This window comes from Ranitomeya imitator, chromosome 5 (assembly GCF_032444005.1).
Source record: "Ranitomeya imitator isolate aRanImi1 chromosome 5, aRanImi1.pri, whole genome shotgun sequence".
NCBI classification, from domain to species: Eukaryota; Metazoa; Chordata; class Amphibia; order Anura; family Dendrobatidae; genus Ranitomeya; species Ranitomeya imitator.
Genome location: NC_091286.1, coordinates 120,339,400 through 120,361,312, shown reverse-complemented (window position 1 = coordinate 120,361,312; position 21,913 = coordinate 120,339,400). Strand labels below are relative to the sequence as shown.

Sequence of the window (21,913 nt, the reverse complement as noted above, 5' to 3'; positions counted from 1 at the left end):
TTACCATTGTAAATGTAAAAATAAAAAAACAGTACATACTCACATTCTGGTGTCTGTCACATCCCTCGCCGTCAGCTTCCGGCACTGACTGTGAGCGCCGGCCGTAAAGCACAGCGGTGACGTCACCGCTGTGCTCTGCTTTATGGCTGGCCCTCACAGTCAGTGCAGGAAGCTGACGGCGAGGGACGTGACAGACACCGTGAGTATGTAGTTTTTTTTTTACATTTACAATGGTAACCAGGGTAAATATCGGGTTACTAAGCGCGGCCCTGCGCTTAGTAAACCGATGTTTACCCTGGTTACAAGGGGACTTCGGCATCGTTGGTCGCTGGAGAGCTGTCTGTGTGACAGCTCTCCAGCGACCACACAACGACTTACCAACGATCATGGCCAGGTCGTATCGCTGGTCGTGATCGTTGGTAAATCGTTTAGTGTAACGGTACCTTTACTTTGCAGACATGAGTTTTTGAGATTCTTGTGCTATGTTCACAACACACTTGTGATCCAATGTCTTTGTATATGGCACAATCATTTCCTAAAGTTTATACTGACATATGTACAGACTTGATTTTGAAAAACTATACCAAAGGGTTTTTGGCTGGAATGCATTGACAAGCACAGTTAACTAAACGTTTCCGTACCATTGTATAGGTATACAAATGCATACATTGGGCCATGATTTGTTATTACTATTTCCTATTTCCTTGGTGTATAAAAACTATATGAGCCTAAATCAAGCAAGATCCTGCTTTCCCCCTTTTAAGGTTTCTCCTGTTTAATCAGTTCAGGACTAGGCCATCCCTCCCCCCTATTTCCTGACCAAGCACATTTTTAGGTTTTAAGTTTATAGTACATGTATATGTTTCATGGTTCTAAAAAAAAGTTCTCATTTGGATATTCAGATACATTTTGGGTCTTTGCATATTCCCTTTTTTTGCTGACATTGGGGGAAAATGTAAGTAAAAATAGGAAAAAAAATTCATATGTTTTTATTTTTAATTTTGTTTTACAACTAAAAAGGACTACTAAAAAAATGTAAATTGTGCTCCCATTTCCATAGATATTATTTTTATAGATTGTACCTATTTTTTTCAATGGGGATGGTACTTTAAATGGCGATTTATAGTAGCATTGTCTTTTTCTTTGTCTTGTTTTTTCTCCTCATTTATGATTTTTTATTTTCATTTTGCTTTTTTATTTATGTTTTTTTTCATTTATTTTACACACTGAACTCCCCATAAGGCCTATAAAGACATTTGGGGGACATTTTAACATATCAATACGTTCTTTTTATTGCTGAGTTCCCCTATAAGGCTGATTTCACACTTGCATTGGTCTGAGCTGCAGAGGGCTGCGTAAGTCCTCTGTTAAGCCCCGCCCACTGCCGCACCTCTTCCATTCAGCTCTGCCTGCGTCGGCATGCATCCTGCGTACCTATCTTTAACCCCTATCTGACCTCGGATGGGATAGTACGTCCGAGGTCAGATCCCCTGCTTTGATGCAGGGCTCCGCGGTGAGCCCGCATCAAAGCCGGGACATGTCAGCTGTTTTGAACAGCTGACATGTGCCCGTAATAGGCGCGGGCAGAATCGCGATCTGCCCGCACCTATTAACTAGTTAAATGCCGCTGTCAAACGCAGACAGCGGCATTTAACTACCGCTTCCGGCCGGGCGGACGGAAATGACGTCATCGCCGACCCCGTCACATGATCGGGGGTCGGCGATGCGTCAGGATGGTAACCATAGAGGTCCTAGAGACCTCTATGGTTACTGATCACCGGTGGCTGTGAGCGCCACCCTGTGGTCGGCGCTCACAGAACACCTCCATTTCTGCTACATAGCAGCGATCAGCAGATCGCTGCTATGTAGCAGAGGCGATCGTGCTGTGCCTGCTTCTAGCCTCCCATGGAGGCTACTGAAGCATGGCAAAAGTTAAAAAAAAAGTTTAAAAAAATGTGAAAAAAATAAAAAAAAATATAAAAGTTTAAATCACCCCCCTTTCGCCCCAATCAAAATAAATCAATAAAAAAAAATCAAATCTACACATATTTTGTATCGCCGCGCTCAGAATCGCCCGATCTATCAATTAAAAAAAAGCATTAACCTGATCGCTAAACGGCGTAGCGAGAAAAAAATTCGAAACCCCAGAATTACATTTTTTAGGTCGCCACGACATTGCATTAAAATGCAATAACGGGCGATCAAAAGAACGTATCTGCACCAAAATGCTATCATTAAAAACGCCAGCTCGGTACGCAATAAATAAGCCCTCAACCGACCCCAGATCACGAAAAATGGAGACGCTACGAGTATCGGAAAATGGCGCAATTTTTTTTTTTTTTTAGCAAAGTTTGGAATTTTTTTTCACCACTTAGATAAAAAATAACCTAGTCATATTAGGTGTCTATGAACTCGTACTGACCTGGAGAATCACAATGGCGGGTCAGTTTTAGCATTTAGTGAACCTAGCAAAAAAGCCAAACAAAAAACAAGCGTGGGATTGCACTTTTTTTGCAATTTCACCGCACTTGGAGTTTTTTTCCCGTTTTCTAGTACACAACATGCTAAAAACAATGATGTCGTTCAAAAGCACAACTCGTCCCGCAAAAAATAAGCCCTCACATGGCCAAATTGACAGAAAAATAAAAAAGTTATGGCTCTAGGAAGGAGGGGAGTGAAAAACGAACACGGAAAAACGAAAAATCCCAAGGTCATGAAGGGGTTAACATTGACACAGTTTGGCGCAGTGTCAAAACGACGCATGCGGAGGCATCCACATACATTCGCATGGCTTTCGTACCCAATGTTAAAGATAGCTACGCAGGATGCATGCCGATGTAGGCGGAGCTGAATGGAGGTGGTGCGGCAGTAGGCAGGGTTTAATGGAGGAATTACGCAGCCCTCCTCAGCTCGGCCCAGCGCAAGTGTAAAACCAGCCTAACTGGGGCTGGGGTATCATCCCCATTCAAAGGAGAATTTCGGATTTCTGACTGCATGGCAGGGCTCAATGGGTCTCCTAAGACCCAGTAGCTCTTGCTCTCTCCTTGCACCCAGTGATTGTGCTTGTGGTTTGATAGCAGCTTCCCACACCCATAGAAGCATAATCTTCTGCAATCTGATTACACTGCATAGATGTTTTAGAACATTATTACAGAAATAAGCTTGGACTGCCTTGACATTGATATTCCATGGGCAGTCCAGAAGTAGTTAACATTGATGGCTTGTCGATATTAAATTAGTGGGGAACTTATTGGCACCTCAGCTTTTTGTAGGAATTGGAGTGCTCAGTGCGAGCATAAAGCTGCTAATAAACTTACCAAGCAGATTGGTGGGCATGCCAAAAGTAGGAGCTATACAGATATAGTATTGATGGCTTTTCCATATTCTTAAATCTATATCTGTATTCTACTTTTCTTTAATTAAAGCCATATGAGAGCTTCTTTATTTAATTGCAATCATTACTATAAAATATAACTTTGATGTCTTTTTTCTATGGATCAGTAGAATTATGGGAATACCAAATTTATGCACCTTTTGTTTAGATTTTCTTACTTGGGAACTTTAAAAACGCTCTTTAAAAAAATAGTAATGAAAATCTTGCCCAATTCCAAAGCTAATAACATTGTTAATTTTCATTTGATGTAGCTCTAAGAATCTTCTTTTTTTTTGCACTTTTCGTGGTACCATTTCATCATACATACTCACTTTTTAATCATTTTTTACTCTGTTATAAGAACACTAACAGGCTAACTGGATAATTTTAGTTTGAGTTGTTATTGATGCAGCAATTTATTTCTCCCCAAAAATGTCCTGATCTTTTTTCTTCCATTTATTTTTAGTCCAGGGGATAAACATTTCTAAGGGTTTAAATGACTGATATCAGAGTTATCTCGGTTCCAGGACAGCAGGGTAAACTATGTAATTTGGAGTTGGAGCCCATTGGTGGGGATTTTGTAACAGATCCTGCATCTGTACTATTGCCTTTATACAGTATAATAGTAGGTCAGGGAACATTAACAACCTTTCACACCTGACATATTACAGGGTTTAATCAATTTTTTACATATGTTGGCTAAGTTGACTCATCTTTCAGGCCACGATTAACAGTTAAACTGCTTTTGTGCTTTTAGTGTGTGAACACAGCCTAAATGTGCTTGAGAAATATTTCATTGAAATACCACATTTTATAATCCTCTGACTCATCATGTATACATTGATGTCTCTTATTTAACCAATTTAATATGTAATTTTTCCTTGAACTTTTGATCTTTTTTTGAATTATGTTTTAAAATATTTGTTGCCATGTTCTATAGGTCTCCTAAATTAAGAACAACTTCGTCTGAAATATAGTATTTGGACAAGTATGAATTTTGAGGACTAAACAATGGGATCCAGTACATTTCGAAAGGCTGCAACACTGGATGAACTTCTGTATACTTGCGTTGGGATGTTTGGTAAGTTTGATACAGCTCTGTGTCCATCTATTCTGATATCAAGCAAATGGCAAGGATATAATGTTCTTATATAAAAGCTAAGCCTCATTCAAGTGTCAAAATGGACTTTTGTTTAGTAGTAAAAAATACTATGAAAATAATAGTTTGACATTTTTTCTACTGTAGGAAAACTAATATAAGACAGTGCCTAACAAAATCGGCCTCAGGGCACATTCAGACTTCATTGTTTTCTACATATGAGAAAAATGGACCGATTATTCTGATGGGCGGGACTAGTGCTACAATGTTGTTTGTTCTATTCTGCCGTCTAAGTGTTGTGTTGGCACCTCGGGGTGTCATCCAATGAATACTCACAATCAAAGTTGATAGGAATAATTTAATTTGAGGCAGATAAGGGACAAGTTTTATACCCTTAGTATTTTAAATGTACACTCATTAAAAGTTAAATATTATGGTTTGATAGAGAGGGATTTTTTTGAGGTTCCCCCAATTTGTTATTAATATACAGCTCTGGCAAAAAGTAAGAGACCACCACATCAAAACTCTGTCATGGGCAGCCCAATCTCCAGACCTGAACCCCACTGAAAACCTCTGGAATATAATCAAGAGGATGATGGATAGTCACAAGCCATCAAACAAAGAAGAACTGCTTACATTTTTGTGCCAGGAGCAGTGTGAAAGACTGGTGGAAAGCATGCCAAGATGCATGAAAGCTGTGATTAAAAATCATGGTTATTCCACAAAATATTTATTTCTGAACTCTTCATGAGTTCAATCATTAGTATTGTTGTTTCTAAATGATTATGAACTTATTTCATTTGCATTATTTGACGTCTGAAAGCCCTTGCTTTTGTTATTTGACCATTTTTGTTTGTCAGAAAACAAGTACAAAAATTATTGCTTGGAAATTCAAAGACATGTTGTCGAAGTTTATAGACTAAAAGAACAATTTGCATTTTACTCAAAAATATACCTATAAAGAGAAAAATCAGACAAACTGAACGTTGCAGTGGTCTCTTAATTTTTGCCAGAGCTGTATGTATCCATCCAAAGCCATTTTTGTCCTCTTCTTTTGGTTTGATACTTGTCAAAATGGACATTTAGTTTGTTTTAGTAGTAAAAAATACTATAAAATAATAGTTTGACTTTTTACTATTGTAGGAAAGATAATAAACAGACCATGCCTAACAGAATCAGCCTCAGGGCTCATTCAGACGTCATTATTTTCTACATATGAGAAAAATGGACCGATTAGTCTGATCAGACTTGGATCAGAGTTTGATCAGAGTCTGGTCTCAGTGTCATCAGTCGAGTTTCCTCTGCTGCACAGGGGGAATCTCGATCCGTCTCCGCTGCGGTCTCCCATTCTCCTCCAGCCGCAGTGGAGTCTGCTCAGCAGGGACGTTGCTCCCAGTGTCTTGCTCGCTCTCACTCTGTACAGAGAGTTACTGCTGCTTCTTCAGCTCCTGCCATTAAAGTCAGTGCTGGTCAGCGGCGAGCGGACTTCCCTGGGACTAAGTCCTTGTTTGCGCACACTGAGCATGCCCAGAGCAAGATCTCCCGTTGGAGATCGAGGGTCATGTGCTCTGGCTCTGCAGCGCATTCCATTGGTCCTCTTGGCAGGCCCTGGAAGGGCAAAGTTTCTGTGGCCACTTCCTGTCCTGCAATTATATAAACTGCGCATGACCGCACGGCCAATTGAATACGTGTGTTTGTTGTGAGTGCAAGTCGTTCATTAAATACCCCTACCCTATTGTATGACTGTTCGCGTATGGAGTATGGCTGCTATCTAGCGCCCGACAAATCACTCAACGTGTCACACACGTATCAGCGTCTATTGCTGTGACCGCCAGTGCGGCGCCACGCGCCAGTAGTGCGCTTCCTGACCCACGTCTGGGTGCTTAGTGGTGCCTGCCAGCACGGCACAGTTCGCACTTCGGTGCTCTAATTATAAGAGTTGCCTAACACACCCTGTTGCGGTGTTGTGTCAGCAAGTGGTCTAATCGGACTTCAATCCTAGTTGGGGTTAAGTTCGCTGACTGCTTGCTCGCCTTCTATGTGCGGTACCGCGATCGTGTGACGCAACAGGATCGCTTCCTTCACGTTGGGTGAAGTTTAACCCACGCGAGTATACTTATGAGTACCGCCATATAGTCCATCATTACTCAGCAGCAGGTTCCATCTCTGCACGGTGGACCCCGGGCTACGAACGCACCGTACACTATCAGTCTTATTATTTGGTGCGTTCCGCTAGTCCTAACAATCAGTTTATCTCATACGTGGAGAGTATAAAAATGCACATGAAAATCGGATCACACTCGGTTGTCATCCGAGTGAGGTCCGATTTTTTCACGGACCTATAACTTTGCACTTGAGATTGACCTTTGGATCAAAATCAGACATATCTCAAATTTTTTCCATGGACCACTTAGTCTGAGGAAAAAATCAAACATGTGCACAGCCCAATAGAATATTATAGGATAAGTGCTATCAGTGAAAACTAAAAAAAAATCAGACTTGTGAATGAACCTTTAGTTTGGATGGAGCTCTCCTCAATATGGTTTTGTAATACAGTGATAGTACTTAAAAGCTGGAAAAATGAGCACACGAAAGGATGTTTAATTATATGATAATCTATACTATTCCTTCGAAGGAGCATATTGAGGACTAATAAGAACCATACAGAACAAAAAAACAGGTCATATCCTCAATCATTATAATTGCAAAAATGCTACTGCATTTTAAACTATCTCAAAAAATAGACACCGTAATATAATTGAAGAAGAAGAACAAAAGGAACCGAATACATGCCCAAATTAAATAATGATGTATTTATTAAGGATAGGGTACACCATGTGGTGAGGGAGGGGAGATACCAAACAGAGGGGCGCTACACCAGGAGACGGAAACGTATTTATACAATACTAGATGGCAGCCCGATTCTAAAGAATCAGGAGTCTAGAATCCATATATACTTTATTTATTCAAATGTAAGAATAATACAATTAATAAATAATAGTAAGAAAGAACAAAAAATGGCTGCACTCACCAGCTCTTGACAATTCTTGTTAGCTCTGTGTCATTAGTATCCTTACTATTAGAGCTCATGTTGGCTAAGCTAAACAGCTTTAAGCGTGGTGGTGGCAAACAACAGGTTAATAAGAGGCAGTGTCAGGTAGTAGGAAAATAGCCAGTTAATAATAGGCAATAGTTCTTTGCAGGAATGCAGATATTAATAAATAGGCAGTTTATATTGCAGAGAAATTGCTGGGCAATAATGGACAATGTCCTTATGTGGCAAATAATAGAGCAATATACCCAATGTGGCAAAGAAGAGGTTAATAAACGGCAGTCTCTCAGTATAACAGTCAGTGAATAATAGGCAGTATATGGAGAAAACACCAAACAAAAGTTCAAAATTGGTGTGAAAATGTCACTGAACCACTTCACAACTAAATATATATAGTTTTGGTAAATGGTATTATCATTTTTTTTACGAAATTCGGCAGGAGCTTGAAGAGCAACGTCACTGGGCCCGCCTCCATGCAGTAGAAACTTGCTGTGAGGTAAAAATTCAAAAATCACACCAAAATGGCGGGCGGAGTGTGTCACAGTACGGCACGTTTCTGATTGGTCGCTCGCAGCAGGCGGCAACCAATCAGACACTGGACACTGTTGACGTCACTTATCTCCGGACATTAGCTCCGGACATTAGCTCCGGACATTAGCTCCGGACATTATATCCGCACATTAGCTCCGGACATTAGCTCCGGACATTAGCTCCGGACAAAGCCACGGAAGTTGGCACAAATTGCAGGAAGTAGTATTCTAGGCAATTAATCTCCGGACATTAGCTCCAGACATTAGCTCCGGACATTAGCTCCGGACATTAGCTCCGGACAAAGCCACTGAAGTTGGCACAAATTGCAGGAAGTAGTATTCTAGGCAATTATATATTAGATGCTAAGGTGACTCATGATAACACATAGGTTAACAGTTTAAATAAATAAGTACATACATGGCGCCAATAGTAGCAAATTAATATCCACAGGAAAAAATGCGGCAAGTGTGTGCATGGAAGAACACAATAAATATAAGGTGCAAGTGCAGAGTTACTAAAGGTTAGGATAGCAACCGCTAATGAATATTCAAAGACTAGAATGCGTGCGATAGTTGCTGCTGATGTGTCATACTACGATTATGGCCACGAACAACATTACCTGTGGGTGATGTAAAGACCGTCTCCTGGATGCGCCCGACCCCCTGGGCGGTTGCTATCCTAACCTTTAGTAACTCTGCACTTGCACCTTATTTTTATTGTGTTCCTCCTTAACAGCGTCGACCATCTATAGCCGAGTACCACAGGTGGCGTCATGAAGAATTTCCACTTATCCCCTACAAACAGACTCCTCATCCCTTTTATTGCCGTGACCACCCCTCTAAGAGCTGTCCGACTCGGTTCCGAGTACCCCACGGCTCGGGTGTTGCATAAGCATAACAGTGTTTCAGTTTTGCTCAGTGTTCCTTTACATTTTCTGTTAAATGGGCATCACTTTTCCAGTAATATCTATAAAGTTACAAAGTATGTCATGGAAGCTGATATTTAACAATAAAACTGTGAACACAGAATCTACAATTAGTTTTATTTGGGACTTGTGCTTCACACCTAATCCTCTGAAGAGAGCAGTAAGTTACGCATGTGCCATTCACAGCTCTATTTCAGTAGACGAGGGAATTTTTTTCCCCTTCTTTTATGCTGCCCTTTATCTGTTCTAAATAACTCGGTGCAGACAGAATATAATAAAAAATATGGGCAACCAAATCATAATTGATAATATAGAAAAGCTAATATTAGTAATAATAACAATATTAATAAAATAATCATTTCTTTATTTTACAGATGAGAAAGGAGATTTGAATGACAACAACCTACTCCCAAGAAATGTGTTATTAATGCATCGTTGGTATCTGTCTTCTACTGAACTTGCAGGAAAACTTCTCTCTATATATCCTTTCTAAAGTTATGAAACACCTGCTCCAGTGGCATACACAGATTACCGTATTTTTTGGACTAAAAGACTCACCGGACTATAAGACGGTGTTAGGTGTCGGGTTCCTGCCGCTGCACAGGGGGAATCTCGAGCCACCTCTGCTGTGGTCTCACATTCTTCTCCAGCCACAGTGGAGCCTGCTCCGCAGAGACATTCGGTCCCAGCGTCTAGCTTGGGCAGATACTGTGCGCTTGGTTACTACTGATCTAGCCAGCACTGTTCTGCGGCGCGCAGAAGCTCCTGCTTTTCCGCTACTGAGCATGCCCAGGGGATGACCTCTCATTGGAGGTCGGGGGTCACATGCTCAGGTCCTGAAGTGGTTCCTATTGGACCACTAGGAAGGTCCTGGAGAGCTTTCTCTATAAAAGGTTTGCATGGCCGCACGGCCATACGCTAGTATCATCTTATGTTTATGTGCTTAGCTACCTGGTGGTCTGTGTCTGCATGTGTTCAGGGTCGGCTGTATAGCCACTAGAATTCCGGCACCTCCGGAGAGGAGTTTGTGTATGTGAATTTAGGGCTGGCGTATCGCTACTAGAATTCCGGCACCTCCGGAGAGGAGTTGTTTGGGTGCTATGCTGTGATCCTCTGTGAGGTTAACAGAGCACAGCATTATCCTAATCCTGGCGACTCTGTGAAGCAACAGAGTTCGCTTCTATATAGACTGGGTGACTGAACCGTGTCTACTCAGGCGTTGTACCGCCATATAGTGCCGCCATATACTAGCAGCAGGTTCCACTCCTGCACTGTGGACCCCGGGCTGTGAACGCACCTATATTATCTCAATATTTACTCGGTGCATTCCGCCAGCCCTAACAGACGGACCCAGGTTTTAGAGGTGGAAAATATGGAAAAATATATTTGAAGCAAAAAATGTGGTAAAATATTTAATAACATAAATAACATACTTTTATATGTGGTGTTATTATATATAATAGTATGTTATTATGTTGGAAGCTGCGGGTAGAAGATGGTTCTGCCGGACCAGTGTGGTGTCTGTAAAGTACTATGTGATGATGCTGAAGGTTGAGTATAAGGGCTCATTCTCACATGCGAGAAACTCGGATGAGTCTCACACGTCAATACCCGGCACTGCACCCGGCACTTGGATCGGAGCGTGCGGCTGTGTAGCAATACATACCGCACGCACCGCTCCTGAGTGCCAGCAGCAGTGCCGGGTATTGACGTGCGAGACTCATCTCAGTTTCTCGCATGTGAGTATGAGCCCTAAGAATGAGGGCCCAGGGCTTATATTTAAAGCACCACTCCAGCACTCAAAAATTACATTGGTGTGCTGCTTTAAGATTCCATGGGAGAACTATAACTCCCAGCATGTCCTGCAGATCCTATGGCATGCTGGGAGTTATAGTTCACCACAGAAATGGTAGAATACTTTTTTATGTGCTGTAATAAGTAACCTTTTAATTAAAGGGAATCTGTCACCCCATTTTTCGCCTATAAGCTAAGGCCACCTCCATCAGGGGCTCATCTACAGCATTCTGTAATGCTGTAGATAAGCCCCTGAAGTATCTTGAAAGATGAGAAATAAAGATTATATTATACTCACCCAGGGGCATTCCCGCTGCAGTCCAGGTCCGATGGATGTTGCAGTCCGGCGCCTCACATCTTCATACGATGACGTCTTCTTCTTTGCTTCCTGTCGCGGCTCCTGTGCAGGCGTACATTGTCTGCCTTGTTGAGGGCAGAGCAAAGTACTGCAGTGCGCAGGGAAGTATTTTGAAAAATCCAAGGTTTAACAATTATTCTAGTTTGTTTTACACATGTTTTTTCACTCTTTGTTTCCCTGTGTGTTCCTTCATGGTTTTGTCACCTTCAGTCCGTGTCTATCTACAATATGCACATTCCAATAAGAACAAGGAAAACAATTGAATGAACAGGTGTGTCCAAACTTTTCACCAGTGCTGTACAGTGAAAAAACTTAGTTAATAAATTTGAATGTCTTTTTTAAGTTTCTGCAGATCTATTTGACAGCCTCATTTTATTGGCAGACCTCTCAAAAAGACCAGACGATGCTTTCGAATGGCTTGGCTTGAAGAACAACTAGATTTGCTTCATACTAACTCATTTAAAAGAAACAGGAAAAAAGACGATTCACTATCAATCACAATACCTATATACTGCACGATGCAGCAGGCCCCCTAGGTAAATATGTAGACAGCGTAGGTGCAAAATACTGATGAAACAACGACCCATGAGAGGGCGGTTGTTTAGTTCTAAAAATCCCCACACAGAAGACTTGAATAAGTTGACAGCTACACATATGTGTAGTGAACCTTGGCGACAGCCTATTGGTCATGCTCATATTCTTAGATCAGACGAGCTGCTCAACACTATATAAGTACACCCCACAAGTCACAAGTACAAACATACTATATACTCCACCAACATTACAAGGCCTGGTTTCATCCTGCAAAGATCAAAAAGAATACATGAGGTATTAGTTGCTATTGTGACTCAAATGTGTTAGATAGCAACCTGCATCAAGGGTCTTCATTGTTTTGTGACTCACTACTATAAAATTAATTTGTCCCTGTGGGGTGCACTTATATAGTGCTTGGCACCCTGCCTGATTTAGTAGTATGGACACTATCAATAGGCTGTTAGCTGGTATGGTCTATTACATGTACAGTGGGGCAAAAAAATATTTAGTCAGTCAGCAATAGTGCAAGTTCCACCACTTAAAAAGATGAGAGGCGTCTGTAATTTACATCATAGGTAGACCTCAACTATGGGAGACAAACTGAGAAAAAAAAATCCAGAAAATCACATTGTCTGTTTTTTTATCATTTTATTTGCATATTATGGTGGAAAATAAGTATTTGGTCAGAAACAAACAATCAAGATTTCTGGCTCTCACAGACCTGTAACTTCTTTTTTAAGAGTCTCCTCTTTCCTCCACTCATTACCTGTAGTAATGGCACCTGTTTAAACTTGTTATCAGTATAAAAAGACACCTGTGCACACCCTCAAACAGTCTGACTCCAAACTCCACTATGGTGAAGACCAAAGAGCTGTCAAAGGACACCAGAAACAAAATTGTAGCCCTGCACCAGGCTGGGAAGACTGAATCTGCAATAGCCAACCAGCTTGGAGTGAAGAAATCATCAGTGGAAGCAATAATTAGAAAATGGAAGACATACAAGACCACTGATAATCTCCCTCGATCTGGGGCTCCACGCAAAATCCCACCCCGTGGGGTCAGAATGATCACAAGAACGGTGAGCAAAAATCCCAGAACCACGCAGGGGGACCTAGTGAATGAACTGCAGAGAGCTGGGACCAACGTAACAAGGCCTACCATAAGTAACACACTACGCCACCATGGACTCAGATCCTGCAGTGCCAGACGTGTCCCACTGCTTAAGCCAGTACATGTCCGGGCCCGTCTGAAGTTTGCTAGAGAGCATTTGGATGATCCAGAGGAGTTTTGGGAGAATGTCCTATGGTCTGATGAAACCAAACTGGAACTGTTTGGTAGAAACACAACTTGTCGTGTTTGGAGGAAAAAGAATACTGAGTTGCATCCATCAAACACCATACCTACTGTAAAGCATGGTGGTGGAAACATCATGCTTTGGGGCTGTTTCTCTGCAAAGGGGCCAGGACGACTGATCCGGGTACATGAAAGAATGAATGGGGCCATATATCGTGAGATTTTGAGTGCAAACCTCCTTCCATCAGCAAGGGCATTGAAGATGAAACGTGGCTGGGTCTTTCAACATGACAATGATCCAAAGCACACCGCCAGGGCAACGAAGGAGTGGCTTCGTAAGAAGCATTTCAAGGTCCTGGAGTGGCCTAGCCAGTCTCCAGATCTCAACCCTATAGAAAACCTTTGGAGGGAGTTGAAAGTCCGTGTTGCCAAGCGAAAAGCCAAAAACATCACTGCTCTAGAGGAGATCTGCATGGAGGAGTGGGCCAACATACCCACAACAGTGTGTGTCATCCTTGTGAAGACTTACAGAAAACGTTTGACCGCTGTCATTGCCAACAAAGGATATATTACAAAGTATTGAGATGAAATTTTGTTTCTGACCAAATACTTATTTTCCACCATAATATGCAAATAAAATGTTAAAAAAACAGACAATGTGATTTTCTGGATTTTTTTTTCTCAGTTTGTCTCCCATAGTTGAGGTCTACCTATGATGTAAATTACAGACGCCTCTCATCTTTTTAAGTGGTGGAACTTGCACTATTGCTGACTGACTAAATACTTTTTTGCCCCACTGTATATGTGTGACTGGCACAAGCCTTAAGCGTGTGTATCTATAATACTAAGCATCTCCCCCCATCAATTTCAGATAAGTGTTTGAGTGGTCATTCATCATTATTTTGTGCCTATGCTGCCTCCATATTTTCTTACTGGGGTCTGTCTACATCCCACAATATTTTGGTATTGTAAATGGGTGTTGGTCAGTAGGACTTTTTCTGTGATGATTTTTGGCGGAGATTTGAACCCTTTTCAGTGAACAATGACCCATTTCCCCACTTTACATACAGTAAATTACTCCCTTGATCTATAACAAGCACTTTTTCCTCCTTGCTTCTTATAGTCGTCACAGATATAAGGAGTTTTCCATAATCTCATGTGTTCGTATTAAAAACATTCAAATTTTCAGTCATTGTTAATCTTGGTCAATAATATTCTTTAACCTATGCACTTATCGAAATGCCAGTGGTGAAAACGGCAATGACTTGCGTTTGAAGACATGTCATTTTATGAGGTAATGTAATTTGCATAAAATTGTTACTGTTACTGATCCACAATAACTTAATAGGGTGTACAGAAGATGAAACTGATTTTTATAAGGCTTTTGACTGGTCTCCGCAACTTAAGAAATTATTCGCATCTCCAAGATCCTATCCCACAATGTGGTCGGCGTAATAATAATAATAATATTAGCAAATACCTCCCATTAGAAATGTTGTAAAGTTCTTCAGATTCGCTATGCTGCTTTACCCATGTGCAGGACATTGTAATAGTTTTTAGGTATCCATGGTTACGGTCACTGATATGGTGACAGGTAGTTGTTAGTGGTCATAACCATGGATACCTAACCTACTGCAATGCCCTGCACATGGGGTAAGTGACATAGCAAATCCGAAGAACTATACTGCATTTCTAATTGTAGATATTTCTAATATTATTATTATTATTATTATTACACCTACAACATTTTGTGATAGGATCTTGGAGATGTGAATACCCCTTTAACACATATCCATAATAGGTTGAGTGGTGGATGAGTGGTTAATTGTAACTCTTACTGATCTGCTGTTCTGGTGCTTATCTTACTTACCCTATATGGCTGAAAAGGGATTTATAACCTTGAGTCTACTTTCACACTGGCGTTTTTTTTAATACGTCGCAATGCGTCGTTTAGGGGAAAAAACGCATCCTGCAAAGTTGTTTGCAGGATGCGTTTTTGCCCCATAGAGTTACATTACCGACGCATTGCGACGTATTGACACACATCGCAACCGTCTTGCGATGGTTGACCTGTGTTGTGGCGGACCGCCGGGAGCAAAAAACGTTAAATGTAACGTTTTTTTGAAGCCGACGGACCGCTTTTTCTGACCGCGCATGCGTGGCCGGAACTCCGCCCCCACCTCCCCAAACCTCATAATGGGGCAGCGGATGCGCCGGAGAAATGCATCCGCTGCACCTGTTGTGCGGCACAACAAACGCTAGCGTCGGAATCTCGGCCCGACGCAATGCGACGGGCCGAATCCGACGCTAGTGTGAAAGTAGCCTGACTGGTGGAAGTAGTGACCAACGAGGACCGTGTAAGTATCAGAACAGCATCATGCCAAACTCAAATGGGTACATGACTTTACAGAATTTGACTATTACAGACTTTCCCTTTTTCATTATAATATAATATATACATATAAATTATATTAATTGACATCAAACTGGGATAGTTAAAATGGTAAGGAGATGGACACAAAAATTAAACTATTCCATTTCCAATTTTGCTTAAATTGATTGAAAAATTGATACGTTTTATAGCTGGAATTTTTTTTTTATTATTTAAATTAAAATATAAAAACTTAGCAATTTTCAATACCGCCATTCTCTATGTAACAATCTTTAACATATGATTCTAAAAACTCGGTTATCATTTTTTATTATTATCAGGCTGATTTTGACTATAAGGAATGTTGGACCAATGAAAACATTATCATCAAAGATGTGCCAGTTTATCAAGTCAAACAGTCATGGTGACCCTTATTTCTGTTCTAGGTACTGGATTGTGGAATTTCCTGCGGAGTTTAATTTGGATTTGGGATTGATACAGATGACAGAAGAATTTAGAGAACTGGCAAGCCAGCTAGGTTATGAAGAACACATCAACCTTATAGACATTTCCAGCATGTGAGTTTTTTATATGTTTTATATGCAGAAACCTTTTTAATCGTTTTTTAAAAGTTTGATCAGAGTGTGATTTGCATAATTGACCCGATTTTCTCGGATTAGAGAATAAACGCTCGTGTGACCCTCGCCTTAAGGAGTTGACTACTTTCTAACTTTTTTTAATTATAAATTTACAGAAAACATCTATTTAATAAAGTCACTCCTATAATTCATTTACCAGAGCAGTTTCAATGTCATTTCTAAAGAGCTACATCATCACAGTACAGCTCTTTGGTCTGGAACATGGCTGCTTATGGAAAAATTTGTGAATAGATTTGTCCATCAGAAACATCCAACAATTTTGTGTGCACCAGTAGAAACTAGTGCACGTACGGTGATGTTGTACAGTGAAATTCAATAAGGAGAGATCACGGACAGGAGTAGTCACATACCCCGCAATCCAAGGCTGTTGCTGCTCGAACTTGAGGGAAATAGCAGCAGTTTTATTTCTCCAGGGGGATCAGCTCCACATTAATACCTATGTATTTGGAAAAGGAACTTACCTGTCACGGTCACAGATGTGCTGCAGCGCGAGCTGTCAATCAAGTCAATCACAGTATCATCAGCAATGCTTTAAGCGGTGACTGTAACCGCTCCTTATACGCACCATGATTGAACTCTGATGACTCCCAGGAGGAAACAAAATCATTTTCTTTCAGTAGCCGCACTTTCATTATGGCGGCCGGGCAGCATTGTAACACTATTTTCCTGCATACCAACCCTATATTTGGAGGTAAATAGTTCTTTCTGACATAACAGGTTACCTTTACGTATGAACTCTGGTGACACAAATAAAGTGAACCTGACATCTCAGCATGTATGACACTGGCTATATGATTTCATCTAGTTACTTTTGACTATGGAATGGTGTGGTGTCTCAGAGAAAAAATACTTTAAAAGTCATCAAGACCATAACGCACAGGAGACTTGTCAGATAGGTGGGTCCATAGTGGATTCTCCCCTTCGCAACTTTTCAGTGGTGGGTCTAAGGGTACCGTTACACTATACGATTTACCAACGATCACGACCAGCGATACGACCTGGCCATGATCGTTGGTAAGTCGTTGTGTGGTCGCTGGAGAGCTGTCACACAGACAGCTCTCCAGCGACCAATGATGCCGAAGTCCCCGGGTAACCAGGGTAAACATTGGGTTACTAAGCGCAGGGCCGGGCTTAGTAACCCGATGTTTACCCTGGTTACCAGCGTAAAAAAAAACAAACACTACATACTTACATTCCGGTGTCTGTCCCTTGCCATCTGCTTCCCGCACTGACTGACTGCCGGCCGTAAAGTGAAAGCACAGCACAGCGCGCTGTGCTGTGCTTTCACTTTACGGCCGGCAGTCAGTCAGTGCGGGAAGCAGACGGCAAGGGACCTGACGGACACCGGAATGAGAGTATGTACGTTTTTTTTTTTTTACATTTACGATGGTAATCAGGATAAACATCGGGTTACTAAGCGCGGCCCTGCGCTTAGTAACCCGATGTTTACCCTGGTTACAAGCGAACGCATCGCTGGATCGGTGTCACACACACCGATCCAGCGATGACAGCGGGAGATCCAGCGACGAGAGAATGTTCCAAACGATCTGCTATGACGTACGATTCTCAGCAGGGTCCCTGATCGCTGCTGCGTGTCAGACACAGCGATATCGTATGGATATCGCTGGAACGTCACGAATCGTACCGTCGTAGCGACAAAAGTGCCACTGTGTGACGGTATCCTAACTCTGCGTGTGTGGGGAGAGACCTGTCACTCCAAGGCAGTGGACAGGGAGAAGCCATTGGGAATCCACCAGTCAGACTAGTTTCCCATGTGGCTAAAGGTACCTTCACACTGAGCAACTTTAGAACAATAACGATAGCGATCCGTGACATTGCAGCGTCCTGGATAGCGATATCATTGTGTTTGACACGCAGCAGCGATCAGGATCCTGCTGTGACATCGCTGGTCGGAGCTAGAAGGCCAGAACTTTATTTCGTCGCTGGATCACCCGCTGACATCGCTGAATCGGCATGTGTGATGCCGATCCAGCGATGTCTTCACTTGTAACCAGGGTAAACATCGGGTTACTAAGCGCAGGGCCACGCTTAGTAACCCGATATTTACCCTGGTTACCATTGTAAATGTAAAAAAAAACAAACCACTACATACTTACATTCCGGTGTCTGTCACGTCCCCCGGCATCAGCTTCCCTGCACTGTGTCAGCGCCGGCCGACCGTAAAGCAGAGCACAGCGGTGATGTCACTGCTCTGCTTTACGGCCGGCGCTTACACAGTGCAGGGAAGCTGACGCCGGGGGACGCGACAGACACCGGAATGTAAGTATGTAGTGTTTTTTTTTTTTACATTTACAATGGTAACTAGGGTAAACATCGGGTTACTAAGCGCGGCCCTTCGCTTAGTAACCCGATGTTTACCCTGGCTACCCGGGGACTTCGGCATCGTTGGTCGCTGGAGAGCTGTCTGTGTGACAGCTCTCCAGTGACCACACAACGACTAAACAGAGATGCTGCAGCGATCGGCATCGTTGTCTATATCGCTGCAGCGTCGCTTAATGTGACGGTACCTTTAGTCCTCTGCATCTTTTAAAGTATGTTTTCTCTGAAACTCAACATCTGGCTGAAATCATGTAGCCAGTGTCTGATAAATGCTGCCGTTGATTGTGAAGAATGTTTTAGCTCTCAGATTCCCTTAAAGTTTTGCCCTTTAAAGAAACCTTTGCTTTAACAGCATAACCAGTGTTTGCTAACTACTGACAACAGGATACTTTTCTGTGGCTCTCCTGACTTTTTCTGGTGAGGACTCGGGAGACAGATTTTACATGTGCCATCTATAGGAAACAATCTGAAAAATGTTGCCTGGATTCAGCATCTTAACGTTGGGGTCACACAGGAAAATTCTGTGGTGTAACAGGCTGATGAAACCTATAGGAAAATGACTTCAGAGAGCATGATTTCAAGTAAGAAGTTAGATGGGAAACTGGTTGTGCATTATATAAAACACTGCCATAGAAATCCAATCTAATAAGAGTAATATGACAGCATGGAAAAAAAATCAAGCATCAAGATGGCAAGTGGAAGACGATGAAGCATACGAAGTGGTATTGTTGAATTTCTCAGTAGAAATAATGAATACAGGGCAGTTGTATGTAGTGGCTGGAGCAATAGACATTGATTGTAAATCATTATACATTTGCATGGATGTATTCTTCTTAAAAATAAAAATAGTGAATCAACTAGAAGAATTTAAGGATTGGTTCATGTTGGCAAGAAAAGCACATCAAGAGAGGATGGTTATTTGGCCACAATTGTTTTATGTTTATGATGGTGTAAGAGAGAAATAAATTGTGTGATAGAGCTGGATAATAATATATTAATGAAGTGTTCATGCCGTACGCCATCTACAGTAAGAGAGAAAGAAATTGTGTGGTAGTCTATGTCAGCTTCTCTTTATCAGATATCAGCACCTCTGAGGCTCAACAAAACAAATGTAGATACAGCTATGCTCAAGGGGTCCACGAGAACACTGTGCTACCTTATGTTTGCATGCAAATAAGTAGGGGCAGAGTAATCAAATGAATCAATAAACTAAACCAATAAACTTGGTTGGTTACATAGTTACATAGGTGGAATAAAGACCTAGTTCCATCAAGTTCAACCTTTCTCCACCAATTGTAAATTTTGTCACTAAATTAACAATAACCCCCAATGTTACTTGTATCAAGGAAATCGTCCTGCCCTTTTTTAAAAGCTGTTATAGTGTCTGCCATTACTTTCTCTTGTGGTTGAGGATTTAGAATTCTGACTGCTCTAACTGTAAAGAACCCTTTCCTATTTAGCTGCCAGAATCGCCTTTCTTCCACACGTAGTGATTGCCCCCTGGTCCTTAGTATGGTCTTTGGAAGGAATAAGTCATGTGGCAGTGTTTTGTACTGGCCACACATACATTTATACATGTAAATGAGATCTCATCTGAGGCGTCTTTTTCTAAGATAAACAAGCCCAACTTTTCCAACCTCTCATCATATGAGAGCCCCTCCATCCACTGTATCTCATTTACCCGTCTTTGAACTGATTCTGACTTCTGAATATCCTTTTTAAAATGTGGAGTCCAAACCTGGATCCCATATTCTAGATGTGGCCTCACCAGTGATTTATAAAGGGGTAATAATACGTTGGGATTGCAGGATTTTCCTCTCTCTTTTCATACATCCTAAAATCTTGTTTGCTTTTGCAGCTGCTGCCTGGCATTGAGTACTGCTGCTCAGCTTACTTGTAACTAGAATACCCAAGGCCTTCTCCTGTTCTGTAGTCCTGAGTATACTCCCATTTAATGTATATGCAGCTATAGGATTGTTCCATCCTAGGTGCATTGCTCTACATTTATCTACATTAAATCTCGTTTGCCACATTCAGACATCTTATTCAGATCGTTTCACTATAATGTAATGTCACGATCAGATTTTAATATCCTACATAGTTTGGTGCCATCAGCAAAGACTGACACTTTACTCTCAATCCCATCCACAATTTTATTAATAAAGAGGTTAAAAAGAATTGGTCCTACCACAGATCCCTGTGGAACCCCACTGCTGTCTATATCCCATTTAGAGAACATGCCATTTATGACAACTTTTTGTTTCCTGTCATTTAGCCAATTCCTTACCCATCTGCATATAGTTTCCCCTAGTCCCTGCTTCCAGAGCTTCAGTAAAAGGCTATTATGTAGTACAGCATCAAATGCCTTTGCAAAGTCCAGATAAATCACATCAGCCGCATTACCTACAGTGGGGCAAAAAAGTATTTAGTCAGTCAGCAATAATGCAAGTTCCACCACTTAAAAAGATGAGAGGGGTCTGTAATTTACATCATAGGTAGACCTCAACTATGGGAGACAAACTGAGAAAAAAAAAATCCAGAAAATCACATTGTCTGTTTTTTTAACATTTTATTTGCATATTATGGTTGAAAATAAGTATTTGGTCAGAAACAAAATTTCATCTCAATACTTTGTAATATATCCTTTGTTGGCAATGACAGAGGTCAAACGTTTTCTGTAAGTCTTCACAAGGTTGCCAGACACTGTTGTTGGTATGTTGGCCCATTCCTCCATGCAGATCTCCTCTAGAGCAGTGATGTTTTTGGCTTTTCGCTTGGCAACACGGACTTTCAACTCCCTCCAAAGGTTTTCTATAGGGTTGAGATCTGGAGACTGGCTAGGCCACTCCAGGACCTTGAAATGCTTCTTACGAAGCCACTCCTTCGTTGCCCTGGCGGTGTGCTTTGGATCATTGTCATGTTGAAAGACCCAGCCACGTTTCATCTTCAATGCCCTTGCTGATGGAAGGAAGTTTGCACTCAAAATCTCACGATACATGGCCCCATTCATTCTTTCATGTACCCGGATCAGTCGTCCTGGCCCCTTTGCAGAGAAACAGCCCCAAAGCATGATGTTTCCACCACCATGCTTTACAGTAGGTATGGTGTTTGATGGATGCAACTCAGTATTCTTTTTCCTCCAAACACGACAAGTTGTGTTTCTACCAAACAATTCCAGTTTGGTTTCATCAGACCATAGGACATTCTCCCAAAACTCCTCTGGCTCATCCAAATGCTCTCTAGCAAACTTCAGACGGGCCCGGACGTGTACTGGTTTAAGCAGTGGGACACGTCTGGCACTGCAGGATCTGAGTCCATGGTGGCATAGTGTGTTACTTATGGTAGGCCTTGTTACGTTGGTCCCAGCTCTCTGCAGTTCATTCACTAGGTCCCCCTGCATGGTTCTGGGATCTTTGCTCACCGTTCTTGTGATCATTCTGACCCCACGGGTGGGATTTTGCGTGGAGCCCCAGATCGAGGGAGATTATCAGTGGTCTTGTATGTCTTCCATTTTCTAATTATTGCTCCCACTGTTGATTTCTTCACTCCAAGCTGGTTGGCTATTGCAGATTCAGTCTTCCCAG

General features: G+C 41.7%; 1 protein-coding gene across 1 annotated transcript in view; it reads left to right on the top strand.

Annotated features, from left to right (window-relative positions):
• The window catches only part of RASGRP3 (RAS guanyl releasing protein 3), a 168,886-nt gene that overhangs the window by 36,438 nt on the left and 110,535 nt on the right, over nt 1–21,913 (top strand). Inside the window, exons 2-5 of the mRNA XM_069769109.1 lie at nt 4,314–4,454; nt 9,355–9,460; nt 14,191–14,253; nt 15,777–15,908. Of these exons, the coding sequence (XP_069625210.1) occupies nt 4,385–4,454; nt 9,355–9,460; nt 14,191–14,253; nt 15,777–15,908 (371 nt within the window). The 5' untranslated portion in view covers nt 4,314–4,384. The remainder of the gene's footprint in view (nt 1–4,313; nt 4,455–9,354; nt 9,461–14,190; nt 14,254–15,776; nt 15,909–21,913) is intronic.